This window comes from Sparus aurata, chromosome 10, assembly GCF_900880675.1.
Source record: "Sparus aurata chromosome 10, fSpaAur1.1, whole genome shotgun sequence".
Classification (NCBI taxonomy): domain Eukaryota; kingdom Metazoa; phylum Chordata; class Actinopteri; order Spariformes; family Sparidae; genus Sparus; species Sparus aurata.
The window spans coordinates 13,047,649-13,071,922 of NC_044196.1; the positions used below are offsets into that span (position 1 = coordinate 13,047,649).

At 40.0% G+C, this 24,274-nt stretch overlaps 1 protein-coding gene across 2 annotated transcripts in view; it reads left to right on the plus strand.

Moving 5' to 3' along the window:
* Positions 1 to 24,274, plus strand: part of arhgap36 (Rho GTPase activating protein 36) — a 46,262-nt gene that overhangs the window by 13,662 nt on the left and 8,326 nt on the right. For both annotated transcript variants that reach the window (XM_030431908.1, XM_030431907.1), the window contains exons 2-4: positions 5,052 to 5,208; positions 12,176 to 12,244; positions 23,392 to 23,702. In XM_030431908.1, the coding sequence (XP_030287768.1) occupies positions 5,073 to 5,208; positions 12,176 to 12,244; positions 23,392 to 23,702 (516 nt within the window). In that variant the 5' untranslated portion in view covers positions 5,052 to 5,072. The remainder of the gene's footprint in view (positions 1 to 5,051; positions 5,209 to 12,175; positions 12,245 to 23,391; positions 23,703 to 24,274) is intronic.

Consider the following 24,274-nt stretch of genomic DNA (forward strand, 5'->3'; position numbering starts at 1 on the left):
ACGCATGTTTTTTTCGGGTGTGGAATCAGGAATTCTTGACCTTCGGTTCCTTGTGGCAATTGGTTCGGCTGTTTGGTTACAGACGGTTAACAGGAAGGTTTTAAAACTTGATGAAAAACTTTACAAATTTAAAATGGCCAGGATGATTTTAATCTAATAATTACCAACAGCAAATTACAACAATTTGAACCCTTTTGCACTTCAGAAAACGTGAACACAAACACGATATGGGTCAAAGCAGCCACAGCAGCTACAGTCAGCAACAGCAAGGAGATGAAGAGGGCGAGAAAATCCACCAGACCCCCTTATGAAATCACTCAATTTTGTGAGTTGTTGAGTCAGTAGAAACTTTAGAAACGTTCTAAAACGCTGTCTCTTACAAATTCTTAATATTTGAGGCCTTCTTGTAAATTCAGCAAAGTAATCACCAAGATGGATGTTTGGGATGCAACCCATAAATCAAGTAAATACGAGCAAAGGGTGGCGTCCATCGCCATCGGGGGACAAAAGTAATTGATTTAAAACTTTTTTGCATAATCACTCGAAGAGGTGAACCTGGACTGACAGCTGTATAAATCATCTCCACCAACATCAGGTTGTGATGGCAGCACCGATTTAAAGATGTGTTTATCTCTGTACTCTTGGACAGAATGGCTGTCATGGTTTTTTTTGTCTGCTCTTGTCTTTAGCTTACAGTTATCTGTGTGCTTAAAAGATAAATCAATCTCTGACAGCTATGCTTTTGTTGGACTCACATCTTGCTGTGTTTGCTCTGACAACTGTTGTTTATGTTTTCAAATTCTCCTGTAAAAATATATGGCTGCATTACAACAGCAGCTTGACTTTATCTTGGCGGCTTTTTGCAGGTCGGGTTTAGACAAGCTCTGAAAATATTCACCCAAAAAATAAAGATCCCAGAGTTAAAAAAGCCATCCCTCAGTGATTCAACAATAAACAACAAATGGAAATTCAGTTACAAAGGTCAGTTTCTAAAATCTGTCCTGAGTAAACTATCTTTCCAAAGAAGTCGATAAGGGATCTTTGGGAATGTTATCAGTTCTTTTCAGTTGAGTTTTTTCCCCACGAGTAAACCCTCTTCTCAAAGAAATCAATTGAGGATCTTTGAAACTTAAAGTTTCCTCCATTTGGATCTGTTGATCTGATGGGATGTAACTAAGTACATTTACTCAAGTATTTCACTTGAGCTCAACTTTGAGGTACTTTATTTGAGTATTTCTGATTTCTGCCGCTTTATGCTTCCACTCCACTACACGTGGAGGCAAATTTTGTACTTTTTACTCCACAACATTCATTTGATAATGTTAGTAACCCACTTTGCAGATTACATGCTGCTCATAATCTTCTGATAATCAGAAAAATGCTGTCCAGAATACAGCTTAAAACTACATGTCAATATATGTTTAATTTGCCTTTACTTGTACTTTTGATACTTAAGTACATCTATTGCCAGAAGATAGATACACATGATATCAGATACTCTAAGGCTCTTACTATTCAGTGAAGTGGGACTAAGGCATTTACTTTTACAACGTTCAAATAAACACTTTGAATCTTGAATCTTCTTTTTAAATGTTTAAACATGATATCTTTACTTTTTTAGAATGACTTGTGGGTACTTTTTTACAACAGCGCTACCGGTAAGCTAGCTGTGTCTTCTTTGAACTGTTTGTTTCCTTTGGATGCGTGACAGATTTGCAAAAACTGAAAGCTCATTTCAATCAATATCTGATTAAGAATTAAATTGATGCCACCACTATTCAGTTTGTTCCACAGTCGACATTGCATATTGTACATTTTAATCATAATTATCTTGAAACTGGATGTTTTGTATCTCAGTATTCATGATTTCTGTGCAATAGGACATATTTGTGTGCCGTAACGTATGTTGCATTTGGTGCAAGGTACTATAAATATATGTGTGGCAGAGAAAGAGAAAATAAAGGACATAATGTATAAATGTCAGCTCTGACCACTGACATTTCAGTCCACAAACCAGCCTCCCCGAGGTATTGTTCCTCTGCACCATGTTTGCTTTGAGACATTATAAGTCACCGGTTTTAGACTAATGTAGACGAGGCCTCACCGACCTCCGCGGTCAGCTCTCATCCAGCATTGTCGCAGTGTGATGGCCTGCTTACGCTTAGCAGTAAGGCGAAAGCAATTTTCTCCAATCAGGCTGCGTGATGTGGGCTGAGGACCGGCCCGGTTATAGACATGAGACCGTCACACACATGTGGAAGTAAACATATACACACACACAGAGGCAGTCAGTGTAAATAAGTATGAAAGGTTACCGCGATTAAGTCGGGATGAGATAAGGCTGGAGGCTGATTGCTTACAAAACAGTGATTATGTAAAGTACACACATGTTAGTCAGCTAAAGTGATTCTCTGAGCTTTGATATCCAGTCCAAAGATACAAACCGTGACTGCGGAGTTTCAACTTCGTCATTATCTAGATAGAAATAATGGAATTTCTTGAGTTTAAAGCCTCATTTTTCTTTTATGCAAATAGTTTCATGCATATAGGAGCTTAAAGTCCCTTTAATGTATTTTTACCCATTAGGAAACAACTCAGAGTCTAATGTGAAGGAGACTTGAGTGTATGCAACATACATCTTACCCTAATTATCCTCTATTACCTCAGCATGTTTTCTGTAAGTACGGAGGCCATGAAGGGAAAACGGCTCAGTTTAAGAATGTTGTTCTTATAGTCTGTAAATGTTCAGCGAGGGTTCAGAGCCAGACAGACTTACAGTATGAAGCCTGGAGGGGTTTCTGATTTAAAGTCTAATTTATTGGGAAACTTATATAATATATAGTTGTATACAATAGTTGTAATGGTGCAAAGTCAAATAAGGTTATATAAGTTACAGATGTCCTAAAAAAAACAGGACAGAAAGGAAAAAAGGAAGGATGGACAGGAAAGGAAGGAGGGAAGAAAGGTCAGAGAAGGAAGGAGAGAAAAGGAAGGACGGAAAAGGAATGAAGGAAGAAACGAAGGAAAGAAGGAAGGAAAGACAGGAAAGGAAGGAAGGACAAAAAGGAAGGATTGAAAAGAAATGGAAGAAGAAACAAAGAAAAAACAGGAAAGGAAGGAATGAAGAAAAGACAGAAAAGGAAGGACAGGACAGGTAAAGAAGGATGGAAGGAAGAACTGGAGAAGGAAGGTTAAATGGGAGGAAAATTAAGATAGGAAGAACGGAAGGACAAAAGAAGAAGAAGAAGAAAGAAAAGGAGGGAAGCAAAGAGAGACTGGGGAAGGAGAGGGATGAAAGAGGGAAAAGAAAGTAAATCAGTATATTACTCCTGCAATAATCCCTCCATTTCATCTGCAGCTGAGTTTAACATTAAAGTTTAATTTTAAATAAAGTAACTACAGCACAGTGTTTCAGTCTTTAGCTCCTCCTCTCCAACACTAACCATGTAAAGACAGTAGAAATATGGATATATGACTTTCTTAATCCAGTGCAGTCTCTCTGTGTATCACCATGTTGATTTACTTTTGTGCAAAATTCCTCAGACTTAACCCGATGAGTAAATTCTGTGGAGGCACATTTTTGTGTGATGGGGTGACCCGGTTGTGAAACCTCAGATGTGGAGTGTGTTTGTCTGGTTCTTGTTAACCTCTGTTCCCTGTTTTCTGGATTGAAAAGCTTTTTCTTTGTTTTTCTTTATTTTCTTTGAACAGAATTGCAACAAATGATAATTTTCTCCATTAATCAATTGATTGTTAGTCAATACACAAACTTTCCCGGCAGCCTGATTGGTCCTGCATTTGTTCAACTTACAACAGAGATAAGAAAGAGGCGAGATGTCTCACTCCAGCCTACTTTCATCATCAGTTTTTATCATGTCTTCTGGTTGTAGCCTGATGAGCTGTATATGATCTGCTGTCTGTACCGGCGCATTTGTGATTGCAAACCTGACACACAAGAAAAAAGAAAAGGAAGGAAAACAGAAAACTACCAAGGGGTCAAAATGCCATGTTATAAGTGTTCACCTTAAATATACATGCTAACGTGTTAATTGCTCGTCCTATTTAAGCCTCTCTACTACTCAGATAAATGTATCCCTGTGTATTATCACAGGAATAAATGTTTCTTAAATGGAAGTTAAAATCTGTTTCAGACCAAATTCACCGACTTGTCCACGAGGGAACATTTGAAAATGTTTTACTGGACTAACAATCGTTCTTTTCTACGTATTTGTCAGCGTTTACATCAGTGATGGATGGATTTCACCACAAAGCCCTGCAGTAAACTGAGCATGGGAGCGTGTGTGAGTGTACAGTAAGAGTCCTCTACAGTACATTCCTCTTGTGAGGTTTTGTCTTGGACTGTATTGTAAATTCAAGGATCACTGGCCAAGAATTTAATTCTTATTCAGGGACAAGCCTGAAATAAAAAGGGTTGTCCGGGGATATGTTACTGCAGTTGTACGAAGAAGAGGACAATCCTGACTCTTTCAATTTATATTAGGTATTGTTTTAGTTTGGGTCAAACTCAAGACTAGACTAAAAAGAAGTTAAACAACTGTTTTCACGAGCTGAGCAGGACTCTCTCTATGCAGAGTAAACTTCTCTCCTGATGTGTTAAATCAGTGGAGCTTCCTCTGTTAGAAAGGAAGGTCGGGGCTGGAGACAGAGACTTAAATTAGCTCTCATTGTGCAGAAATCTCAAGGATAACAGACAAAGACTGAGCACAACCGAATGGTTCTTTGCAAAGAATGGATGAACTTCGTCCCATGACGTAATGTAAAACTATGAGGGAGGTGGAATATTGTTGTTGACAGCATCTGTCTTGAGGGAGTTCAGTTACTTGTGAGTCACCGCTTAATTTATTGGCCTTTAAGAACTTGATGGTTGGTTGATAATGGCCGTCTGTTGGGGATCTGGTTTCTGGCTGAATTGTCAGCTGAAAATTAGTTGTAAACAGATAAAACGATAACTGATGATTGTGATTAATGCTCTGTGCAGTCTGCATCTATCTTTAATCATTACATGCTTTTCCTCTTTTCTTTTATTGCAGGGGGACCACACGTGGGCGACCATGTTGGGTCAGAGTGTGCGGTTGCAGCCGGTGCCCATCCAGAGCCTGTCGGAGCTGGAGCGAGCCCGGCTACAGGATGTGGCCTTGTACCACCTGGAGGAGAGAGACCTGGACTTCAAGATCAGCATCCCAAGAGGTACGGAGATTATGATTTTAGCCCATTAGTTTTGATTTGACTTCAGGCTTTAAAGCTGAGGTTGAACTGTCCTTGAGTGAGAATGACCCCACCAATTTGTTGAGGGAGCCTTAACAAAGTGTCAGTGAATCTGAGGAATGAGTGTGAAACAGGAAGACGTTGGGTCAACTCTTTGGTCAAAGAAAACATTCTGTACACATGTGTAAGCAATCCAATCTGGCAGCTATGATAAGAAACGGCAAAGGATGTTTCACAATTTATGCATCCACGTGTCGCACTCAATATTTCAGATACTGCTGACAGAAGTTGAAGTGCAGTTTATCTTGGGGTATTTGGGGCACGTTTTAAAAAATGTGAGGCCGGCTGAAAGGATAGAAAACCAACATATTGAGCCTGAGGAGTGTGCGAAATGCTAAAATCTACAATAACATCGACACAATGGAGAGAATGAATGACACAAAAAACAGGGATATGTTGAAACTTCCTAACATTTTCAATTTTTATGTTGAGACTGTTTGCTCAAGGTCTGGTCAAGTTTTGGCACAAACCCACCTGGTCAGGAGAAAATTCATGTATTTTGGCTCAAAATAAACAAGTCTGACACTAGGTTTAGACACTAAAACTACTTGGCGAGGTTAAGACACCAAAGCTACTTGGTGAGGTTTAGGCACCAAAACCACTAGGTTAGGTTAAGACACCAAAACTACTTGGTTAGGTTAGGCACCAAAACCACTAGGTTAGGTTTAGGCACCAAAACCACTAGGTTAGGTTAAAACACCAAAACTACTTGGTTAGGGTTAGGCACCAAAACCACTTGGTGATGTTAAGGAACCAAAACTACTTGGATACGTTTAGGCTCCTCTCTTAAATATGGGCTGTAATGAGCCTTTTTTTGGCTCTGACCTATATGTTAATTCATCTGATGAGGATGCTGAGTTACCCTAACCCTAACCCGTATGCAGAAATGTACGATGCCAACGTTTCATTCTGCTGACTCGGCTGAGTAAACTATCAAAAAAAGGCAGTACAAGAAAAACGACTTCCTGTTTCACTACTGAACACAAACACATTTTTAGGATATTGAGGAATGACCAGTGTTGGTTTTCTGATAAGGATCGTTTAATAGAAGCTCCTCTTACATCCTAAAAAATGATGGTCTTGGTTATTTCTGCCTGCTATGGGTTCAAAAATAATCTCATGGGGAACTGGAGCCAATAAAAAGTTGTTTTTTGGAGCTGTTGACAATAGAGGCTGAGTGCTTTTCTCATCTCCCAGCTCTTGACACAATGAAAACTACCTGTACTGTGTCTTTCATCCGTTTTTGATAACAGCAGCTGAAAGCATCTCAACATTTCCCCCTGCTCATGTTTATTTGCACATCCATTCCTCTTTTTGCCGCTGGACTGCTCCCTGCTTTGAAATACTGTCTATGCACAATCAGCTTATCCATCTGAACTCTAAGGTAGTAAATCCAGCCAATAAAGTTGGAGAGTTTCATAAATAAACCGTAAATCTTTTCAAACACCTCGCTGGCTGCGGACTGGGAGGTTAGATCTGGTGTTTATTGGGGTTGGAGGGATCGCGGAGGTCAGGAGGATCACAGAGTGGAGAGTTGAGCTGATGCTCAGTAACAAACACAGCTGATTGTAGCAGTGGAGTCTGTAGCCTTTCTCCTGAGACCAGTTGGTATGTAAGCTGCTTTTCTCAGACTCAACTGCTCTCTCCCATACTGTGTTCCCTCTCGGACTTATTAACCTCTGACCTGTTCAACTTATGACCACGCTGCTGATTCAGGCCCAGTTTATACATGGTCTCTGATAGACAGTGAATCACTCTGTAGCTCATCTGCCGCCGGGCTTTGATTCTCAACACGGTCAAAATGTCTTTTACTTAACAGCTACATTTACCTTTTTCTGTGTTTTTGCGCACCATAGGGCATCTTTGGGGTACATGAGGACATTACTAGTGTTTTCTCCCTCCACAGCCATTTACAGCAGGGTTTACATCAGTGTTTCCCTCTAAGTTTTTTTTTTTTGTCTTATTGAACCATGGGCAGGACAGGGGCTCCATCATAGAAACATATCAACATTTGTGGTCAGAAACGTAATGTTCGATACATTTTAGCTCAGTTTTTGGTCTCCACCAGCCCACGTATATCAGTCTGCTGTTGAGGCTAGAAAAATGCTGCACTCTGCCGCCATTATAACATGAATGACATGAGAGTGGTGATAGTGAACCAAAACAGTGAAGATGGAGGCCAGACACATAAACAACAAGCTAGGACTCTTTATAAAGCTGAGAGGATATGCACAATCGGCTGATATTGTTTTTACACTGTCATTTAATTATATTAAAAATATTGTTTATAGGCACTAAATTGTATTGAATCCATCCCCTCAAGGGGATTGATTCCGATTATTCGCAGTTTTTCTATTAATTCGTCCAAAATAATGTTAAAACCATAATGCATTCTCATTTTTATGCATTTCTGTAATTATCACAATGATATTTCGTTTGACTTATTCAAAGTATCAGTCAGTCAAAACTACATATAAGAAGCTCAACTAATGCGTGAGTCCAAATGCGTGTCCAAACTATGCAGATGATATGTTGCTTGTCTTAGTTAAATGTTTTTCTTCTTTTTTTTCTTTTAGTTTTTGCTGCTTCTCTGTCCTTTTCCTCATGGCGATCTTGTTTATTTTGTAATAAAGTGAATTTTTGAGTCTCAATCCCAATTTATTCCAAATTGACTCTTTGGGGCAGCAACCGACCCAACCTACAATCCCAAAGTGCCAGAATTTGACGAAGTGGGAGCTAAAAAAAAATCAACTTTCTTACAAAGTTAAGAAGCCAATATTTAATACTATCATACTACTGGCTTCTTAATGTCACGTCAACTAATAAGGGACAATGTGTTGGGAGTCAAAGATGATACATATGTGAGAACATGTATTACTCATATTCTACGGACATAAATCTGGTTGTCCTATATTTTGGACTCATCCATTACTGGGACAAAAAGCAGACCACTCACAATGTGACCTTTTTAAGATTAAGATCTCAAGTGAATAAAGTAACCATACATCCTGTTCCCTGCCCTCCTCACTATTCTTTTCCTCTCTTGCCCTTAGTTGTTTTTTCTTGTTGTTAAGGATGGATGTATGCCTTTTCCCATCAGGTCAGGGTTCAGTTGCACAGTTTCATGGGAAAATGCGAGTAAATCTTTCACTATTAAGCTCGTGGTGCTCGGCTTCTATAAACTCCCGTTGACAGCCAACATATCTGTTTTATAGATTTATATCTATAAGGTCATATGTTATAGTTTTGAGCCACATGCCAGGAGAAATGAAAGCATAAAATCAGGGTATTCCTTCAGGGCAAGTTGAAATTAATGGAACAGACTTGCCAAACTACCCCACTCAGAACAATCTGGGATGTACACAATGCCATCTGTTGCCTAATAGGAAAAAGACCTTGAATTAGTCATTTGTAAACACAAAAACTTCAGTTACCAAAACAAGACCTTCAACCCATGTAAACCCAGCCAGAGAGGAAGGATGTGGAGCTTGTAAAACACAACAGAACATTCCCTTTTTTCACTGGAAGCGAAGTTGTTGAATGGAGCAGTGGCTGCAGAAGCAGGGGACTGGATTCATTTATCAAAAACGGCAATAAATATCAATTTCTAGCGTCACCACAAAAACAATCACCAGCACAACTAAGATAGATTTATCCACCTTATTTTGGTCTATACCAGATCTGTCTGTCTGAGGTTGATCTAAAAAGGTTTTCAGAAATAATCTATCAATCTTGGATCAATCTTCTAAGATTGAAAGAGCTATCTTAGATATCTTAGATTTATCTGTCTTAGAACTATCGTTGACAGATCTATCTCAAATCGATCAAAGATCTAAGATCTAAGATCGATCTTTCAGTCTTCACCAATCTATCTTAGATGGATCTAAGATTGACAGATCTATCTTGTGTTTCTTTCTCGAAAGCTATCTTTGATTGATATATCTTGGATCTTTCTATCAATCATAGATCTAAGATCAATCCTTCAGTCTTCATTGATCTATGTTAAATCAATCTAACTTTCAAGATTGGATTGATTGATCAAAGATAGTTGCAAGATTTGTCTAAAATCATCTTGGATCCATCTATCTATAGATCTATCTAGATACCAAGAGATGTTTTATGTATGTCTTGTGTACAGCTGATAACTTCAGACACTGTGAACAGCCTGAATCTCCAGTCTGGCTCACAGACAAAGCTCTCTGTCAGTAAGTGTGGGAATATTCGTCCTCAGTTTCTCCCCTGGGGTGAAATCTCGCCAGCTCATCCAGTCCGTCTGTATCACCTCCCTCCGTTCTCCCTGTTTGTCTTTGAGATTCTGTTGTTTTTGTCTCCTCTCGGTTTCTTCTTCTGCACTTCTGTTTCTGCGACTGTTTCCATCTCCGTTCATCACACGACTCCTCGCTCCTCTTATTTCATCTCACTCCTCCATCGCAAACATCTTCATCTCGCTCGGCTCCCTCTTTCTTCGCCTCCATGCTATGAAAACCCTTCTGGTTTCTTTCACACGCAGCACATTTCTTTTTCGTATACGCCTGTCTTTATATTAATCTCGAAGCTTGGATGACGTGTGCTGGTATTTGGGCTGTGTGTGTCTGCATGCAACCTGTGTATGTGTGTGTTTGTTGGCTTCGCTGGCCCGGTCGAGTGAATTCTTTGTGAAATGTGTGAGACAGATTTGGTCTTATTTGGTGTTGTCAGGATTCATTCTCAGGCTCCGATCTCTGAGGGACTCCGCACCAACTCCCCTCTGATCTCACTTCTGTTTTTTTTCTTTCTGACTTACTTCTGCTTGATTTCTACAGTCCATTAATCCTCTATCAGAAATAAATTCAATCTCATTCAGTTCATCAGTTTTTTCATTGTTTCTCCGAGCAGCTACATTTACCGCAGCTGCTGAAGTAATTCGATGATGCATCTGTGCTTCAATTGAAGCTGAAAAGCAAATTGTACAACGTCTTGTTTCAGCCGACTAATGTGCAGTTTTGTGTAATTTTTCATCACCCTGTAATTGATTGAAAAAATGCACAACTGCGGGAAAATACCCGATCTGTCACGCTTTGAAGCCCGGGCTGGTTTTCCCTCTCTGTACTTGTCTCAGTCCGTCATCTCCGCTCTTTGTGGATTTGTGTTATGTAATCATACACTGTATACATGTGCACACACACACACACACACACACACACACAAAAGCTCAGACCTCCGAGGGGCGTCGCTGAGAGATTAGCCTTAGCCTTAGCTTGCGGTGGCGTGTGTGTGATGGGAGGGGCCGTGCACTTTGGAAATAAACTTTAATTTCCGGCAGTCATGGGAATTTGACCCTTTTATCCCCGCTTGCACACACACACACACATAAAAACATGTATACACACACATTCACATGGTAACAAATACTCTCTCTTGCTGGTTTTAATCGAGAGGGAAGCAAAGAATCTCCTTTTATGTTCTGTGAGGTACAATTTGTGATGCAGGGAACTCCGACTGTTCCTTAATAGGGAGAAGACCTGACAATGAATTAACGATTTCTAAACAGGAGTTTTAGTAACCCAAACAATGGCTTCTGCCGTGTAAACCCAGTCAGAGGGGGGAGGAAAGTGCTCATAAAACAGGGTAACGGACACGAAACAAAACAAACTATAAAACCAGACACACAGAGACACTGCTGCTACACAAAGGCCTCTCTCTTAACGCTCGGCAAGAGACGTACTGCAGACGTCGTTTTACACATTTACAGTATTTTCTGCGATCAAACTGCACTGCTGCTGCTATAAAAGTAAATCAAAGTTAAGGTGTGTTATTCTGTCAGTGTTTGGCTGGTGATCCAAATGAATTTACTAAAAAAACCACCAAACAAAAGGGACGCAGCAATGCACAGAATCTGATACGACGGAAATAAATAGTGTTTTTGAAGCTTGAGAATGTGGTCTGTTTTTTTTTAGGTCCACATTGACAGAGAAATTCTTTGCATGTAACCAATCGAATCGTTTTTAATTTTCCCATCATTTCCCAAGCAAAGGTAGTCGTTCTTCCAACTTTTTTTACAAGTTGGAACTTTGGAAGAACACGAATGCTGCAAAGACTTGAACTCGTTCTACGTGGACGGCAACCAACGAATTAGTAGAAAGCTGGCGAGCTGTTGATCAAAATTTTCTCCAGCTTTCCGAGTTGTTCATGATTGTTCTTTCTTGGTGGGGTGTTTGGCTGGGAACACAATTTTCCGATTATTGCGACGTCACATGAACGCAGCCCTTTATCAAAACTCTAACGTTTTGTAACTGAAAGCTCCAGACAACCTAGTTTGTGACTTTTATAAATCATATTCTGACTTTTCTGTCCTAAAAATGATGATAGCTACACTCAAACATTTTTTTTTTACACACCTTATGACAAAAAAAAACTGTCGACTTTTGAATTTAAGTGATGGAAAGGATGATTTTGTGCTTTTTGAATTAATTGACCTGCCTTTAGATTCCATCACAACCACATAGATATAGGAAACACACACATACATCCCTTTGTTATGTCACGTCTGGGCGTTGCAGCCATTATTTCAACAAACAAAGGCTTGTCTGTTGAAACAGTCCGCTCTATTCTTAGAGGTGAAGAACGAGGTACAAGCACTCCGGCGAAAAAGATAATAAGCAAACGAGAGAGGAAAGGGAAAAAGGTCGCAATGAGGGTCGTTTGAATCGGCGGCGAGGGAAAGAAACAATGATTGAGCTTCCAAAAGTTAATTTAGGGAGACGAGTGTGTGCAGCGGTTGTTTTATTAGAGTTGACAAGCAAGAAATACACAAAGCGCTTTCATTTCTGAATAAATCAAAGACAGATTTGTGCACTCTTGAACACTTTTACTCACGGTCACTTTGTCTCTTTTTTTTCCCCCCTCACAGAAATACGCAAGCGGAGAAAATCTCTGCGGAGGAAGTTTGACTCCTTCTCAAAGGAAAAGAAAGAGCGAGGTGAGTTCATCGCACAAACGCCGCCATGTGCGGTTAAACATGAAACCACCTCTGGCCGTAGTTTGTCTCCTCTGATAATCTGTGACATCAAGCCAATGTGAAGTCCCTGTTTGACCCTCAGACTTTGGTGTTTGTTACAGTAAATATTGTCATCATACACAGAGTCCCCTCTGTCCATTAGGACGTCCTTGTACCGCTGACGTCCAGCGGCTTCTCACCACTAATGGTCTCACATGCTTGAAATACTGATGTTTATAGAGCGTGAGTGTCTCCGGGGCTGCAGACTGACTCATGGAGAGTTCAGAGAGTCAAACTCATTGTCTCTGCTGCTTTTCACGAGTTGTTGTAAACCTCTTCTAAATAATGAATGAATGCAAATGTCCTCAGCGTGCTCTCCAACAGTCATGCTGTGTCACCCCGCAGACGTAGAAACGGCTCCCGTCAGCAGGGGGTGTGTTTACGTGCACGCTGATACACTCATTACTGGAAATAACAAGCTCCAAGTGGTGTTTTATTCAGAACGCTTGAACTGTCGGATGTGGAGTAATGTCTGCAGTCTCTCATAGTTGTTTTTAAAGGCGCTCTATGTCACAATTTGTAGGAATTTAGATGCCTCAATATTTTATAGTCTGTGTGTGAGCGGATTGTAATGTGACTGGTGTCTAATCAAGACTGTGGGCGACTTGTTTAAGATGTTTATTGCTGCTTGACTGATTTGATTTCTCAGTGAAGAACTTGAGTCAGATTTTCCGCGAAAGTCCTAACTTGTCCTCTTACAGGGAGCAACGTTTGCTTAGAAATGGAGTCTAACGTGAACGACCGTTTTCTAACACAACACAGTAGTTACGTGAGGCTCCTTTAATCACACTGTCTCACTTATTAGCTTGAAACAACTAATTACTACGGTTACTTCATTATTTTCAGAGATATTTAAGAATAAAAGTTGTCTTCAGGTGGCAGCAGAAGTGAATCAAGTTAAAACAGCTACAGGGAGTTTTTATTCAGGTTGTTTCTGGCGCCCCCTGTGGACAAAAGTGGTATGATTTCCTTTAGAAGAAACATGTTTTCAATAATAAAGTGAACTTCTCACCATATTATGGAGTAAATCTTGTTTTGTTGACGTCAAAGTTCATACAGCTCAGATTTTAAAGACATCTAGAGAGTAAGAACTCGAATGGAGATGAAATAATTTTATCGCGCAGCTCTTCTAGAGATCCCAAATGTTGTTGGACCAAATGGCTCAAATTAGTTATTTCGCTCCCAAAAATGTCGTTTTACAGCTGCTTCTTTCTTAATGTTAGCATCCAGGAAAAAGTCTTTTTGGACCGTAGAGAATCAAACAATGATGTAATTGCACAGTTTGGTCACAATTACGAAAACTGGTTTCAAAGCTTTTGTAACATCTAAAAGTTTTCCACACGCTTTAATTCCTGTTTCCTTCCATTTTCATAACTTTTCTGTGCTTTTCTCAGCTTCTCAGTTGTGCACATATGAAAACTTCACGGATCTAGCTATTCATAACTGAAAGAGCCTAAAGATATCACAGTGTTATTTTAAAGCCATATCACTCTGCCCTGTGACCCACTTCTCAACCGTGACCTCCATCTTGCCTCTTCTGGGACTGCGTAGCTTTAAATACTGCTTTAGTTGAAGCAGCTGCTGTGACGGCTGCCGTGGGTGGGTTTACATTGTGTCTGCATCTTTATGTGATGCCAAGGGACATAATAAAACTTCAGTATGAGACATCCAGGGAATCTGACGGGGCTGATTATTGTCATTCATACTGAGGTCCTGTCTTTCAGCGGGCTTCTGTAATACTTCAGTTTATGCGCACTGGAATATGAATCAATATGTGCCTGGTCATTCTGTTTTGCACAGGGGACCACAGACCATTTTTATGTGGGAAGAATATTTATTTTAGACTCTAAACTTCTTCACTGGGATGATCTCAGACGGAGCGGAGGGGTAAAAATGAATCATGTTGCCAAACATTTATAACTTTATTCAATGTTTATATTTAACGGTCTACAAAACCTCATGCCTTCTCTTGCTCAAATTTTTATTTGGATGTCGGCATCCACCCAAAACGTTGAGAGGAAGTCTGTCGTAGCCTTTCATTGTTCTGAACAGGAACAAAATGATCTGCGAGTGTCGGCGGCTGTAAAGTGTGTCGGTGTTAAACACACCAAAAACAAGTTGTGATTACTTTATTAAGGTCTGCAGTAGAAGCTGTTTCTATCCGTATTCATGCGTCCTCTTTTAATTTCTTCAGTTTGCCTCCGTCGTTACGTTGCTTCGCTCCTCTCTTCTTCCTTCACCTCCCTCTTCAGGGTTCATACACATTTTTCAAGGTCAAATTCAAGCACTTTTCAAGCACTTTTAAGGGTCATTTTAAAGATTTTCCAGCACCTCACTGCTGGGGTAAAATACTTTTCTACAGGAATATATAAACTCATTATTTTTTCTTCACTTTTTATCACAATAATGTACGTTGTATGATGCTGTAAACATCTAAAATTATGTTTCATAATATCAAAAACTTCAGAAATTAATTATCCAGTCTGATCCCAATTTTGTGAAAGACACAGAGTTAAAATGTCAAGCACTTTCAAGCACTTAAACTAAAATCCAAGCACTTTTCAGACCTTGAAAACACAACATTAAAATTCAAGTACTTTCAAGGATTTCAAGCACCCATACGAACCCTGCCTCTTCTTCTTCTTCTTCCTCCTCTAAGCCATGTAGCCGCTCTTCTGCCAGTGTGACCCCCACCTCTCATAAAGAGATGTTCTCTGTTCTCAGGTGATTATCACAGCAGTGCGAGAGACCAGCCAAAACACACACACACACACACACACACACATTCCCGGGCTGTCTGTGCAGGTCTGTAAATCCTGCCTCCAGCCTCTTACTCACAGGGACTTAGCTGAAGCTAACCCTGCTAATCAAAACACAGAACATTGAGGACCTGGCAGAGCGCTGCTGCTGGCTCTGCTCCTCCACTACTGCAGGCTCCACCGTGAGGCCTTCAGGGGTCAGCAGGTAATAGATTACATGCTGCAGGATCACAAAGTGTGCAACAGTTTTATGTGTTTTGACAATCTTTTCAGAGGAGCTGTTAAGAAGGATGAGAGAGCCAAAAGAGGTGGATGGTAAAGGAGAGAGAAAACATGGCGAGCGGTCTCTACGGGCAAAATCAGTAATGTTTTTGAGACGGCCCGTTTAAAAAATCGCTTTCTAAAGATACTTTTTATTACGACTGCCGAGATCTACTGATTATTCCACCTTGGTTTTAACTAATGACAGACTTTTGACTCAAAAAACAAAATTAACAGCCTTTTTTCTATTTAAACGCATTTTAGGTTTCACTTTGGATGTTTCCATTGGGTCTGTGGATTCAATGTCCATTTGATATTCAAGAAAGAAAAAAAAAATTCTCATTATTTGTTGATGAACTTGATAGAAAAAACTGTTTTTCCATACGTTTGATTTTCATGGTCACATCATAAGTTGGGAATAAAAAAAAAAAAACATGCCAGGAGGAAAATTTGCTTTTGATATTTAATTTCTCTGATTTGTGCGAACTGAAAGTTATTGATTATGGATTTATTGACTCACATGGTCGGTGCGACTGGCGGTTTCTGAGCTGTAACTTTGCGGATAAACACCGATCTTCTCGGCTGTTTGTCCGGTCTCCTTTGGAACTTTATCTGTACAATTTTTATCTTTCAGTTTGAGCACTTCCAATTGAGCTTTTTGCATTTTCACTTCTCTGGTCTACTTTTTTCTCTTTTGGTTTTATTATGGCCTGATTATTCCTGGCAGCATGGTAAAATAAGACTGAACTCTGAAAGAACTGCGCATTTCTGAACAAGCATTTTGGACTGTATTCATAGCAAAACAAACCTGCTTGCTGTTTACTTTTAATTATTTAATTAACCACGTTTGTGTATTTAATTCTATAACATACCTGAGGTGGATGCAGAGACGAGGGATGCATTTCTGCGCCTGTATGTAGGTGATGCTATCTCGCTAATTGTTGTCAAAGACTTACTTTTGTTTGCACCATTTATGCAAAATACTTGTTGCAATCAGCATCGTCCAAATCAGGATGTCTGCGTCTGCTAGAGATCTCTCGCCGGCATTACAAGTTGTAAACATACATCTTAATTTCTCTAATGCCAACAGCATCAACAGGTTCCTGTTCCTCCCCTGACTTTTACTCCAGGAATGTCTTTTCCTCGTGCTCCCCCAAGAAACTAGCTATACTTTATATACAATTTCCATTTTCTGGCACTGCTTCTGCAGGGAGCAGCTGAGGTAGAGGAGGGAGTTAAATCGCTGAAATCAGGCCCAGGTGTAGCAGTTTGGACGCCTGCGCAGATCGAATTAGTGCCAAATGTTTATTTGGCTGTCGAGTGTTAAGGCTTAGGAGCAATGATTCCTGATTCAAGTAGGTCATACTGTGTGTCGTCCAACTGCGTCTAAAAGAAAGTGTTCGTACTTGATGATGAATCCTGCAAACAGGGAAGCATTTATGGAGCTGCACTCCCAAAAATAGAGGTGCAAAAAAAGACACACACTCCCTAAATTTGGCATCATTTTAAGAAAGAAGTTGAATAAAAGTGATGAAGCTTGCTGTAGTTTCCTTCTGTGTTGTTTCACAGGGGTTTACACGGAGGTCATCCTCTGTCAAATAAACACAGGATTTTGAAATCACTAAGCCCTAATACCCTGGAGGACCGATATCATCATCCAGCTGCTGTGTGGTGAGCGAAACATGTTCATCACTGAGCGCTCAGCAGCGTCTAAATATATCTCTGCCGGTCTTCCAGTAACAGACGATGACCTGGAGACCAGGAATAATGCAACTTTAGCCAGTCAGACTCACACAGCTGTCTTCCGGTGTAAGGTTTTGTTTTCTTACTGTTAAGTTTTGGTACGAATTGAGAAATATTGGCTGGTACGAGTGAGAAGTTCTTTATTCAGATGTGATGTGATATTTTGGAGGTGTTGTGTTAAATGAACAACCATTTAACACAAAACCAAAGTGAAAAAGGGATTAAAAATATTATCACAAGACAAAAATAAAACTGATAACATAATTAAATAATATTGTTTTGTAAATAGTTACAAATACATCTAAAGCTTATTGCGTTCAGTCAGTTTCAAGGTCAAATAAACGTTTTGACTGAACCAAAAAAAACCCCACAGAGATTAAGATTATATAAAGCTTTTACATTTTATACATTGATTTAACTGTCAAATAATAATACATTTCGAAATGCAGTTTGATAAATGTATCCTCAATGACAGAATTGTAATTCATGTACACACATCTGACGGAGAAAATTATAGTTTAAAAACAAAGATTTCCTGGTTAATAATTTTCATCTAATTTCTTAAAGATTTTACCAAGAAAATATATATGATCAAACTCATAATGTTCCTGGAAAGAAATGACAAGTCTAAATCAGCCTCAAAACAACTGACCTACTTAGAGTAGTTTGTGCGTAAACGAATATAAACTCCTTTAGGTCGATTAAAACCTGCGTAGAGTTTAATTATCTTTCTTTTTATAACTCTGTGGCATTGAAGCCTCTGACCGCTCAGTTATCTAAACATCTTGTTAGCGAGGCTGCCTGAAGTGTCATCCAAGACTCCCAACCAAGCCACCACAGCCAACTATTAAATCCTGAACTATTAACTTTAAACAAGCAAACACTTAAAACACATCCAGCACAAGCTGCTAACGCTGTCAGAGTTGGCACTCCGGTGGTCGGCTTGGCTGTTCCTGCCAACAGACGTCAGGACCGAACAGGACCATCAAGCGTAAGACACATTCACATTTGACAAATACTGATTGATGGTGTTCGTTCTTGTTGGCAGACATTTTGTTTGTTTTGAAACGCACCAGGTTGGTGTGCAAGGAAAACATCTTGTGTCTCTCCTGCTGCACTCAAAATAAGGTGGAAACAAGGCAAACAGCGAGATGTTGATAAAGAGGTAAATGCGGTAATTACTGCTGTTGAGTCACCCAATGGGAAATTAATGAGGAGCAGCCCCACAAACAAATATTTCTCATGTTGCGCCACACACTGAAACAATTACAACAGGAAACAAATTGTTTTCATAACAGCTGAGAACAAATTTAATCCATATTGGCCTCCGCAGGACCTTCTCCTGGATGCCAGGAACCATTTCAGGATTAGAATCTTATCTGAGAAATTAAGGACTAGATTTAACACTTCCATTATTAATGGTGGTGCCAAGTCTCGGCTATGGAGGGAGTATTTCTATGACATACCAGGAAATTGTCTGAAAAGAAAATCACCCTTAAAAAATAGGCTAACACAACAGATGGATAGATAATAATGAAGAGCTATTGAGCTGTTTCCATGCTATACTCTTATAATGTAAGAAGAAATAAATAATCATGACACCTGAAGAACCAAAGACGAGCCTTAACAAAGTATCTGACAAGGTATCTGGATTGCTAAAAAGTAGCTTCTGATATCATTGTTTACTTGACTTTTACCATGTTTACAACCCATTATGTCCTACAATCTTATCCTCTGCTAACAATTAGCTAGTTAATTACAGTCAACAACCGTGTGTAGCTTCACCATCTGCAAGTCAAAACTCTGCTTGTAGTCTTTCCAGTGACTGTTAGCTTGTCCCTGTGGTTGCAAGCTAATGCTAGCTGGCACTCGGCCAACGAGGCACCTGTCAAGGAGCTTATCCATGAGGCCTGCCGTCTGATCTGATGTTGGTACACGTGGAGGAGGCCTGGTCAGATCAGACGCAAATAAAGGGGCAGAAATTTTCGAAGATGGAGTTGTAGGACGAGAGACTGTTAAGGTTTTTTTGGTCACTCCCAAATTTGCTCTTTTCCTTTTAAAGAAATGTAGATATTCCATCTGATAGATCTTGATTTGTTGCTGAAAAGACTAAATCCTTATGACAAAAAAGCTTTTTTCCCTAAAACTAAATCTGGATTAACAACTGCCCTCACAGGGTATAACATAACAGGCAGAATATGGACTTTAGGAATATTCCTTAACCTATCCTGTAGTTTCTCGTCCAACTCTGATCCCTGTTTTGTTCACATACAAAGAAGTGCAATAATATGCAATACATATCTTTATTACACGGCTCTTCTTAATGCTTTAGAATGCTCCATGCACTTGAATGGGCCTTCCCAACGTTTGGCGGTCAATTATTTTCGTATAACTGACCGTTACTAAGCATATTTGACCGTTGTCAAGGAAAGTGGCCTTTATACCTCTGATTCACGTATTTCGTATCACTCCGCACTCTAAAATCTTTGCTCCGCAAGTAGTCCGGTCTCTTTTCACCGCAGCGTCTTCGGTGGCTAAGCGACGTCAGCTGATCTGTAGTCTACTTCATATTGGAAAAACCTACTCCTAGGCCACTAGTATGGATGAATTCCACGTTAACTTTAATATTTTTGGAAAATACGGTGATTTCAACTCTTGGCAAAAGGCTGAGTTGTTGTCACGGTCAAGAAAAGAAAAAGAGAGCAAAGCAGCGAAGAGGGAGAAGAGAAACGACGTCGGTTTGGCGAACTATATTTCTCTGCTGAAAAACACTATGAACGGTAACAAATAAATTGTAAAAAGACACACTGTGTCAAGTTTATTTTCGTGTTGGCAAGTAGCCGTGTAATAAGCGGGATAATGTAAAGAACGGCGGTCACTATTGGGAAAATAAGTCCCTTCAGGACAAATCAGACCAGTTCGTCCTGGCGGGACTTATTTTCCCGATAGTGACCGCCGTTCTATACATTATCCCTGACATAACAGCGTTCTTTCTCTGTTGATCAAACTGTGAATGATGCATCTATGTTGCTGTGTAAGTGCTGAATAAACTCCTCATACATCCTCCGAGTTATTTCCAGCTGACTCGGTCCTGGACCTTTAAGGCTTTACGTGGCATCCTGCCAGTCTGCCCTGGCTGTCTTGACCTGCTTGGGACATTTCTTACCAAGTGTGACTGTGCACGTGTGCACTGGTTAGTTGTCCATGTGTCTCATTCAGACTGCATTCTGCGAACGTTGGCATGAGAGGATTCCACCCCAATTAACCCGCCCTGTGTTCCCTGTTTGATGCATGTGATTGACACATGCAGAGTGAGCTCTAATGCCTCACTGGCCTTTTCGAACGTCGCTGTTCGTGGGTGTATTTTAGGGAACAATCACTTTACACTGAAGGTTGGCAGGATGTGCCGCCGTTGTCCTTCAATTTGCACGTTCAGGTTTCAAGACCGCAAACTGGCAAATGTCCTCCCAAATGTTTTTTGAGGCAATGAGCTGTTTCTATAAAGACGCTGCTGTGAGATGTTACAGCTAGATTTCTATAACTTTATTTTTATTTTTCTGGCAGGATCGGGCCGCTGTAGACTCTTTATTTGTGGTAATTTCACAAACTTTTCAGTCGGTGTGTTTGAACTTTTGCAGATGATACATTGTTTTCTCTTAAATTTAAATCGTCCAGTGCCTTTTTAGATATACCGATCATTGCATGTTTTTATTTTTCTGGCTGGATTGTAGATTCTTAGTTTGTGGTCATTTCACAAACTTTTGAGATTCAGTCAGCATTGTGTGAACTTTTGCAGATGATGTGTTTTCTTTTGTGAAAAAAAATAATAATCCAGTGCCTTGTAGATATCATATTGAACAATAATGGGAGAAGCGACTGGTTAAAAAGCACCCAAGCTGAATTGAAGTAAAAATGTTTTTAAAAAAAGGTCAGCACGATGGTATCAGCAAACTTTCTTTTATTTTCATCATCCATTAAACATAGACTCCCTCCTGCAGCGGTTCTGAGAGCCACTACCTTAAACGAAGCCATTTTGTTTGTTGTTGTTCTTCCTGATGCCCTCAGTTCAACCCTCTAACTGGATCTCAGTGCTGTGTCACAGTCTGTGCACCACCACTGTGGTCATGTGACGTAGCAGAGCGGAGGATTTGCATTTTTAGCCGAGCTGACCGTCAAACTCATGTGATGACAGCGACGTCGCTCGTGTTGCCTGCCGCCTGTTAGCACCTGATTTAAGCCTGTATCAGTCTGAGTGTGATGTCTGGTTTGTAGCTGTTGCTGCTCTAACAGGATTACCGGTTGATCGCGCTCTTACCTGCTCTCTCCGTCCACTCTGTCTATTCTTATACCGCTTGTCTACTTCAATGTCTAATCTACCTCCTCTGTGAGATCACTGCGTTCAGAAGTAATCGAGGTTTCATTTCATCATATCAGACATGAATCTTATATGTTATCAGTGCTTCCAGTCATGATCTGCTATTTTTTCATTTGGTTTTGGACATGAAAAGAAATTAACGTGAAATTCTTTTCACATTTTCGCGATAAAAAAAGATTTTCTCTCCCGACAAATTATTATTTTTTTCATTCAGATTTCAAACAAGAAAAAATAACTTCAGGGAAAAAATCACTTGGTTTCACACATGGATTTTTTTTTTGTTTTTTCTCCCATGACAATTTTTTTTTTTAGCTTGGTTTCATCCAAAATTCCTGGATTTCCTGGATGAACATTTTTGTTTTTCTTCCTGACATTTTATTCGTTTGGTTTCACACATGAAAGAAAATTTTCCTGAAATTCTTTTCCACATTTTCGCTGACCAAAGAAATTGGTAATTTATTTTTCACACATGGTAAAAATAAATCTGAGAAAAAAATGTCCTCTCAAATTTTTCTCATTTGGTTATGCTGATCAAAGAAAATGTATTTTTGTCCTAAAACATTTTATTTTTCATTTGTTACCCACAAAATATTTTTCACAGATGAAAAAAAAAGTTCTGAAATGTTTTCCTTTTTTGTTCACAGAAAAAAAAATGGTTCCCCCCCAAAATTTGTTTTGCTCCATACCAGCATTATTGTGCATTGAACTAACCAAGCCAAGACCATTTGATGCTAAACAGTTCAATAGTCATATCTCCTAATAAGCAAACTGTTTGTCACCAAGATTTATTTTGAAAGTCTAACAAGCCTTTGCATACTGTGTATTTTGCTCAATTGTCCAGAGAGCCATTCATGAGCAAAACTGACTCTAGAGGGGTGGCTAGAAGATCATAGTTTTAAACAGAAATAAGCAAGACATGATGTAGTAGGCATTTTATTTCTACAATCAAACTCTAAATGACCATTTTCAAAACAGTTTATTCACACACAGAAAATGTCTAAAAACACCAACACCACCAGTTTATTGTGTTGGTTACTGCTCTGTGAACAAGAGGAGTCTCAGCCTGGAGATGAAAGTTGAATCTTCTTCCTGTTAGAAGTTCAGACGGGATCAACAGAGAGGAATGTGTTCTGTAAATACGACAAGACTTACTCCAGTTCAGGTCCAAACACTTATTTACAACATCAGTGTGCACAGAATAAATAAATTAATCTGCAAAACTGTTTTCATTGGAGAAGAAGAGCACTCTCTGATATTATTTTACGCTTCTCATTGTCCACACGAAGATTTAGTTCGACAGAGGAGAGAGGGGAAAACAGTTAGTGTCTCCATTACAGACGTGATATTTCTCTCCTGCAGATCTGACACCAGACACATTTAACAAATACTTAACATTCAGTACCAACTCTGACGTCTTTCCCATCTGTTTTTTTCCATCATCTTTTCTGCAGGATTTGTAAAAGGGAGATAAAAATGTGGGTGTCAAAAAACAGCATCATGCACAGTTTTTATAACGCCAAATAAGAGTATTTTCCCTTCAGTATGTGTAATTCTTGGAGGGATGTAGAGCTTCTTCACCATATCAGGCAAATTATTTGCAATGATGAATTTACTGGGAACTGCTCACGCCACATCTATTGCATTCCCATCCAGGGAATGCAACAGATGGCGTGTATAGAGCAGAGCATCAACAACAACAGAGTATACACACTTTATCGATAGAATAGCAGATTATATAAAGTATAAGAGAGGAATGTGGATCCAGGAGGACGACTGAGCCTGCTCAGAGAACATCTCGTAGAACTTTCCGAGGAAAATATTCAGATCTTTGGCTGCTAAATATGTCAGCTATGTTTACCAGCTAGTTGCTAACTTGTTCTTGCTAACATGCAAACATGAAATGACTCCCGTTCCCTCGTCTTCTCCGTCAGAATCGGCCCCCAAGGCGTTCGGCATCCCTCTGTCCCAGGTCATCGCCAACGACCGGGCCTACAAGCGGCGGCAGGATGCCCTGAAGGAGAGCAGGCGGGACTGCCTGGACCTGGAGGCCAGCATCCTGCGCTTCAGGGCCGAGAAGAGGCAGTTCTTCAATGGGAACAAACCGCTGGTCAGCTCCTCGTCCATCACAGGAGGAGGTCCCTGCTCGCCTTCTGCAAATTCGGTGGCACCGGCGCCCATTTTTGAGAATCAGAACAAACCGTTGTCGCCTACTTTTGTGGATAACAGCGGCCGACAGAGGAGGGTGAGGCACACAACTTTCTGTCTTTCTTTCTTTATTTATTTATCTTATTTGTCCCTCCTTGTTTTTCGCTAAATTCCAAGTTTAATCATCAGCAGTTATTTGTTTTTGGGTGCTTCCATGTGTGAGAGATTTGAATCTGTACGTCAAGGGCAGAAAAGTTCTGATGATCGGTAAAGTGAAAACTGGCAGGACAGGTGTGTGTTCATGCCAGGTTTGGTGTCAACTGGGGTGAGAAGTGTGTGTGTATGTGTGTGTATGTGTGTGAGAGATCTTTGCCTGCATCTCCATCTATAAACATTTGCACAACGAATTCTTCAGTTTGTTTCCACAGTCGTGTCTGTTTGTACAAAAAATGCTGTGTTGGTTGTGTGTGTGTGTGTGTGTGTGTGTGTGTGTGTGTTTTCATGTGTGTGAGCCCTCTGTGCTCGACGCCGTCACACCCTGTAATCCTCTCCACGCTGGTCTGGAAACAGTGGTTATGTTAAGCCGGTAATGAGTATCATCACAGCCAGAGAGGACAGTAATCGAACCTGAACCAGCTATCAGTGCTGTCACTGAAGTAAACACTGCAA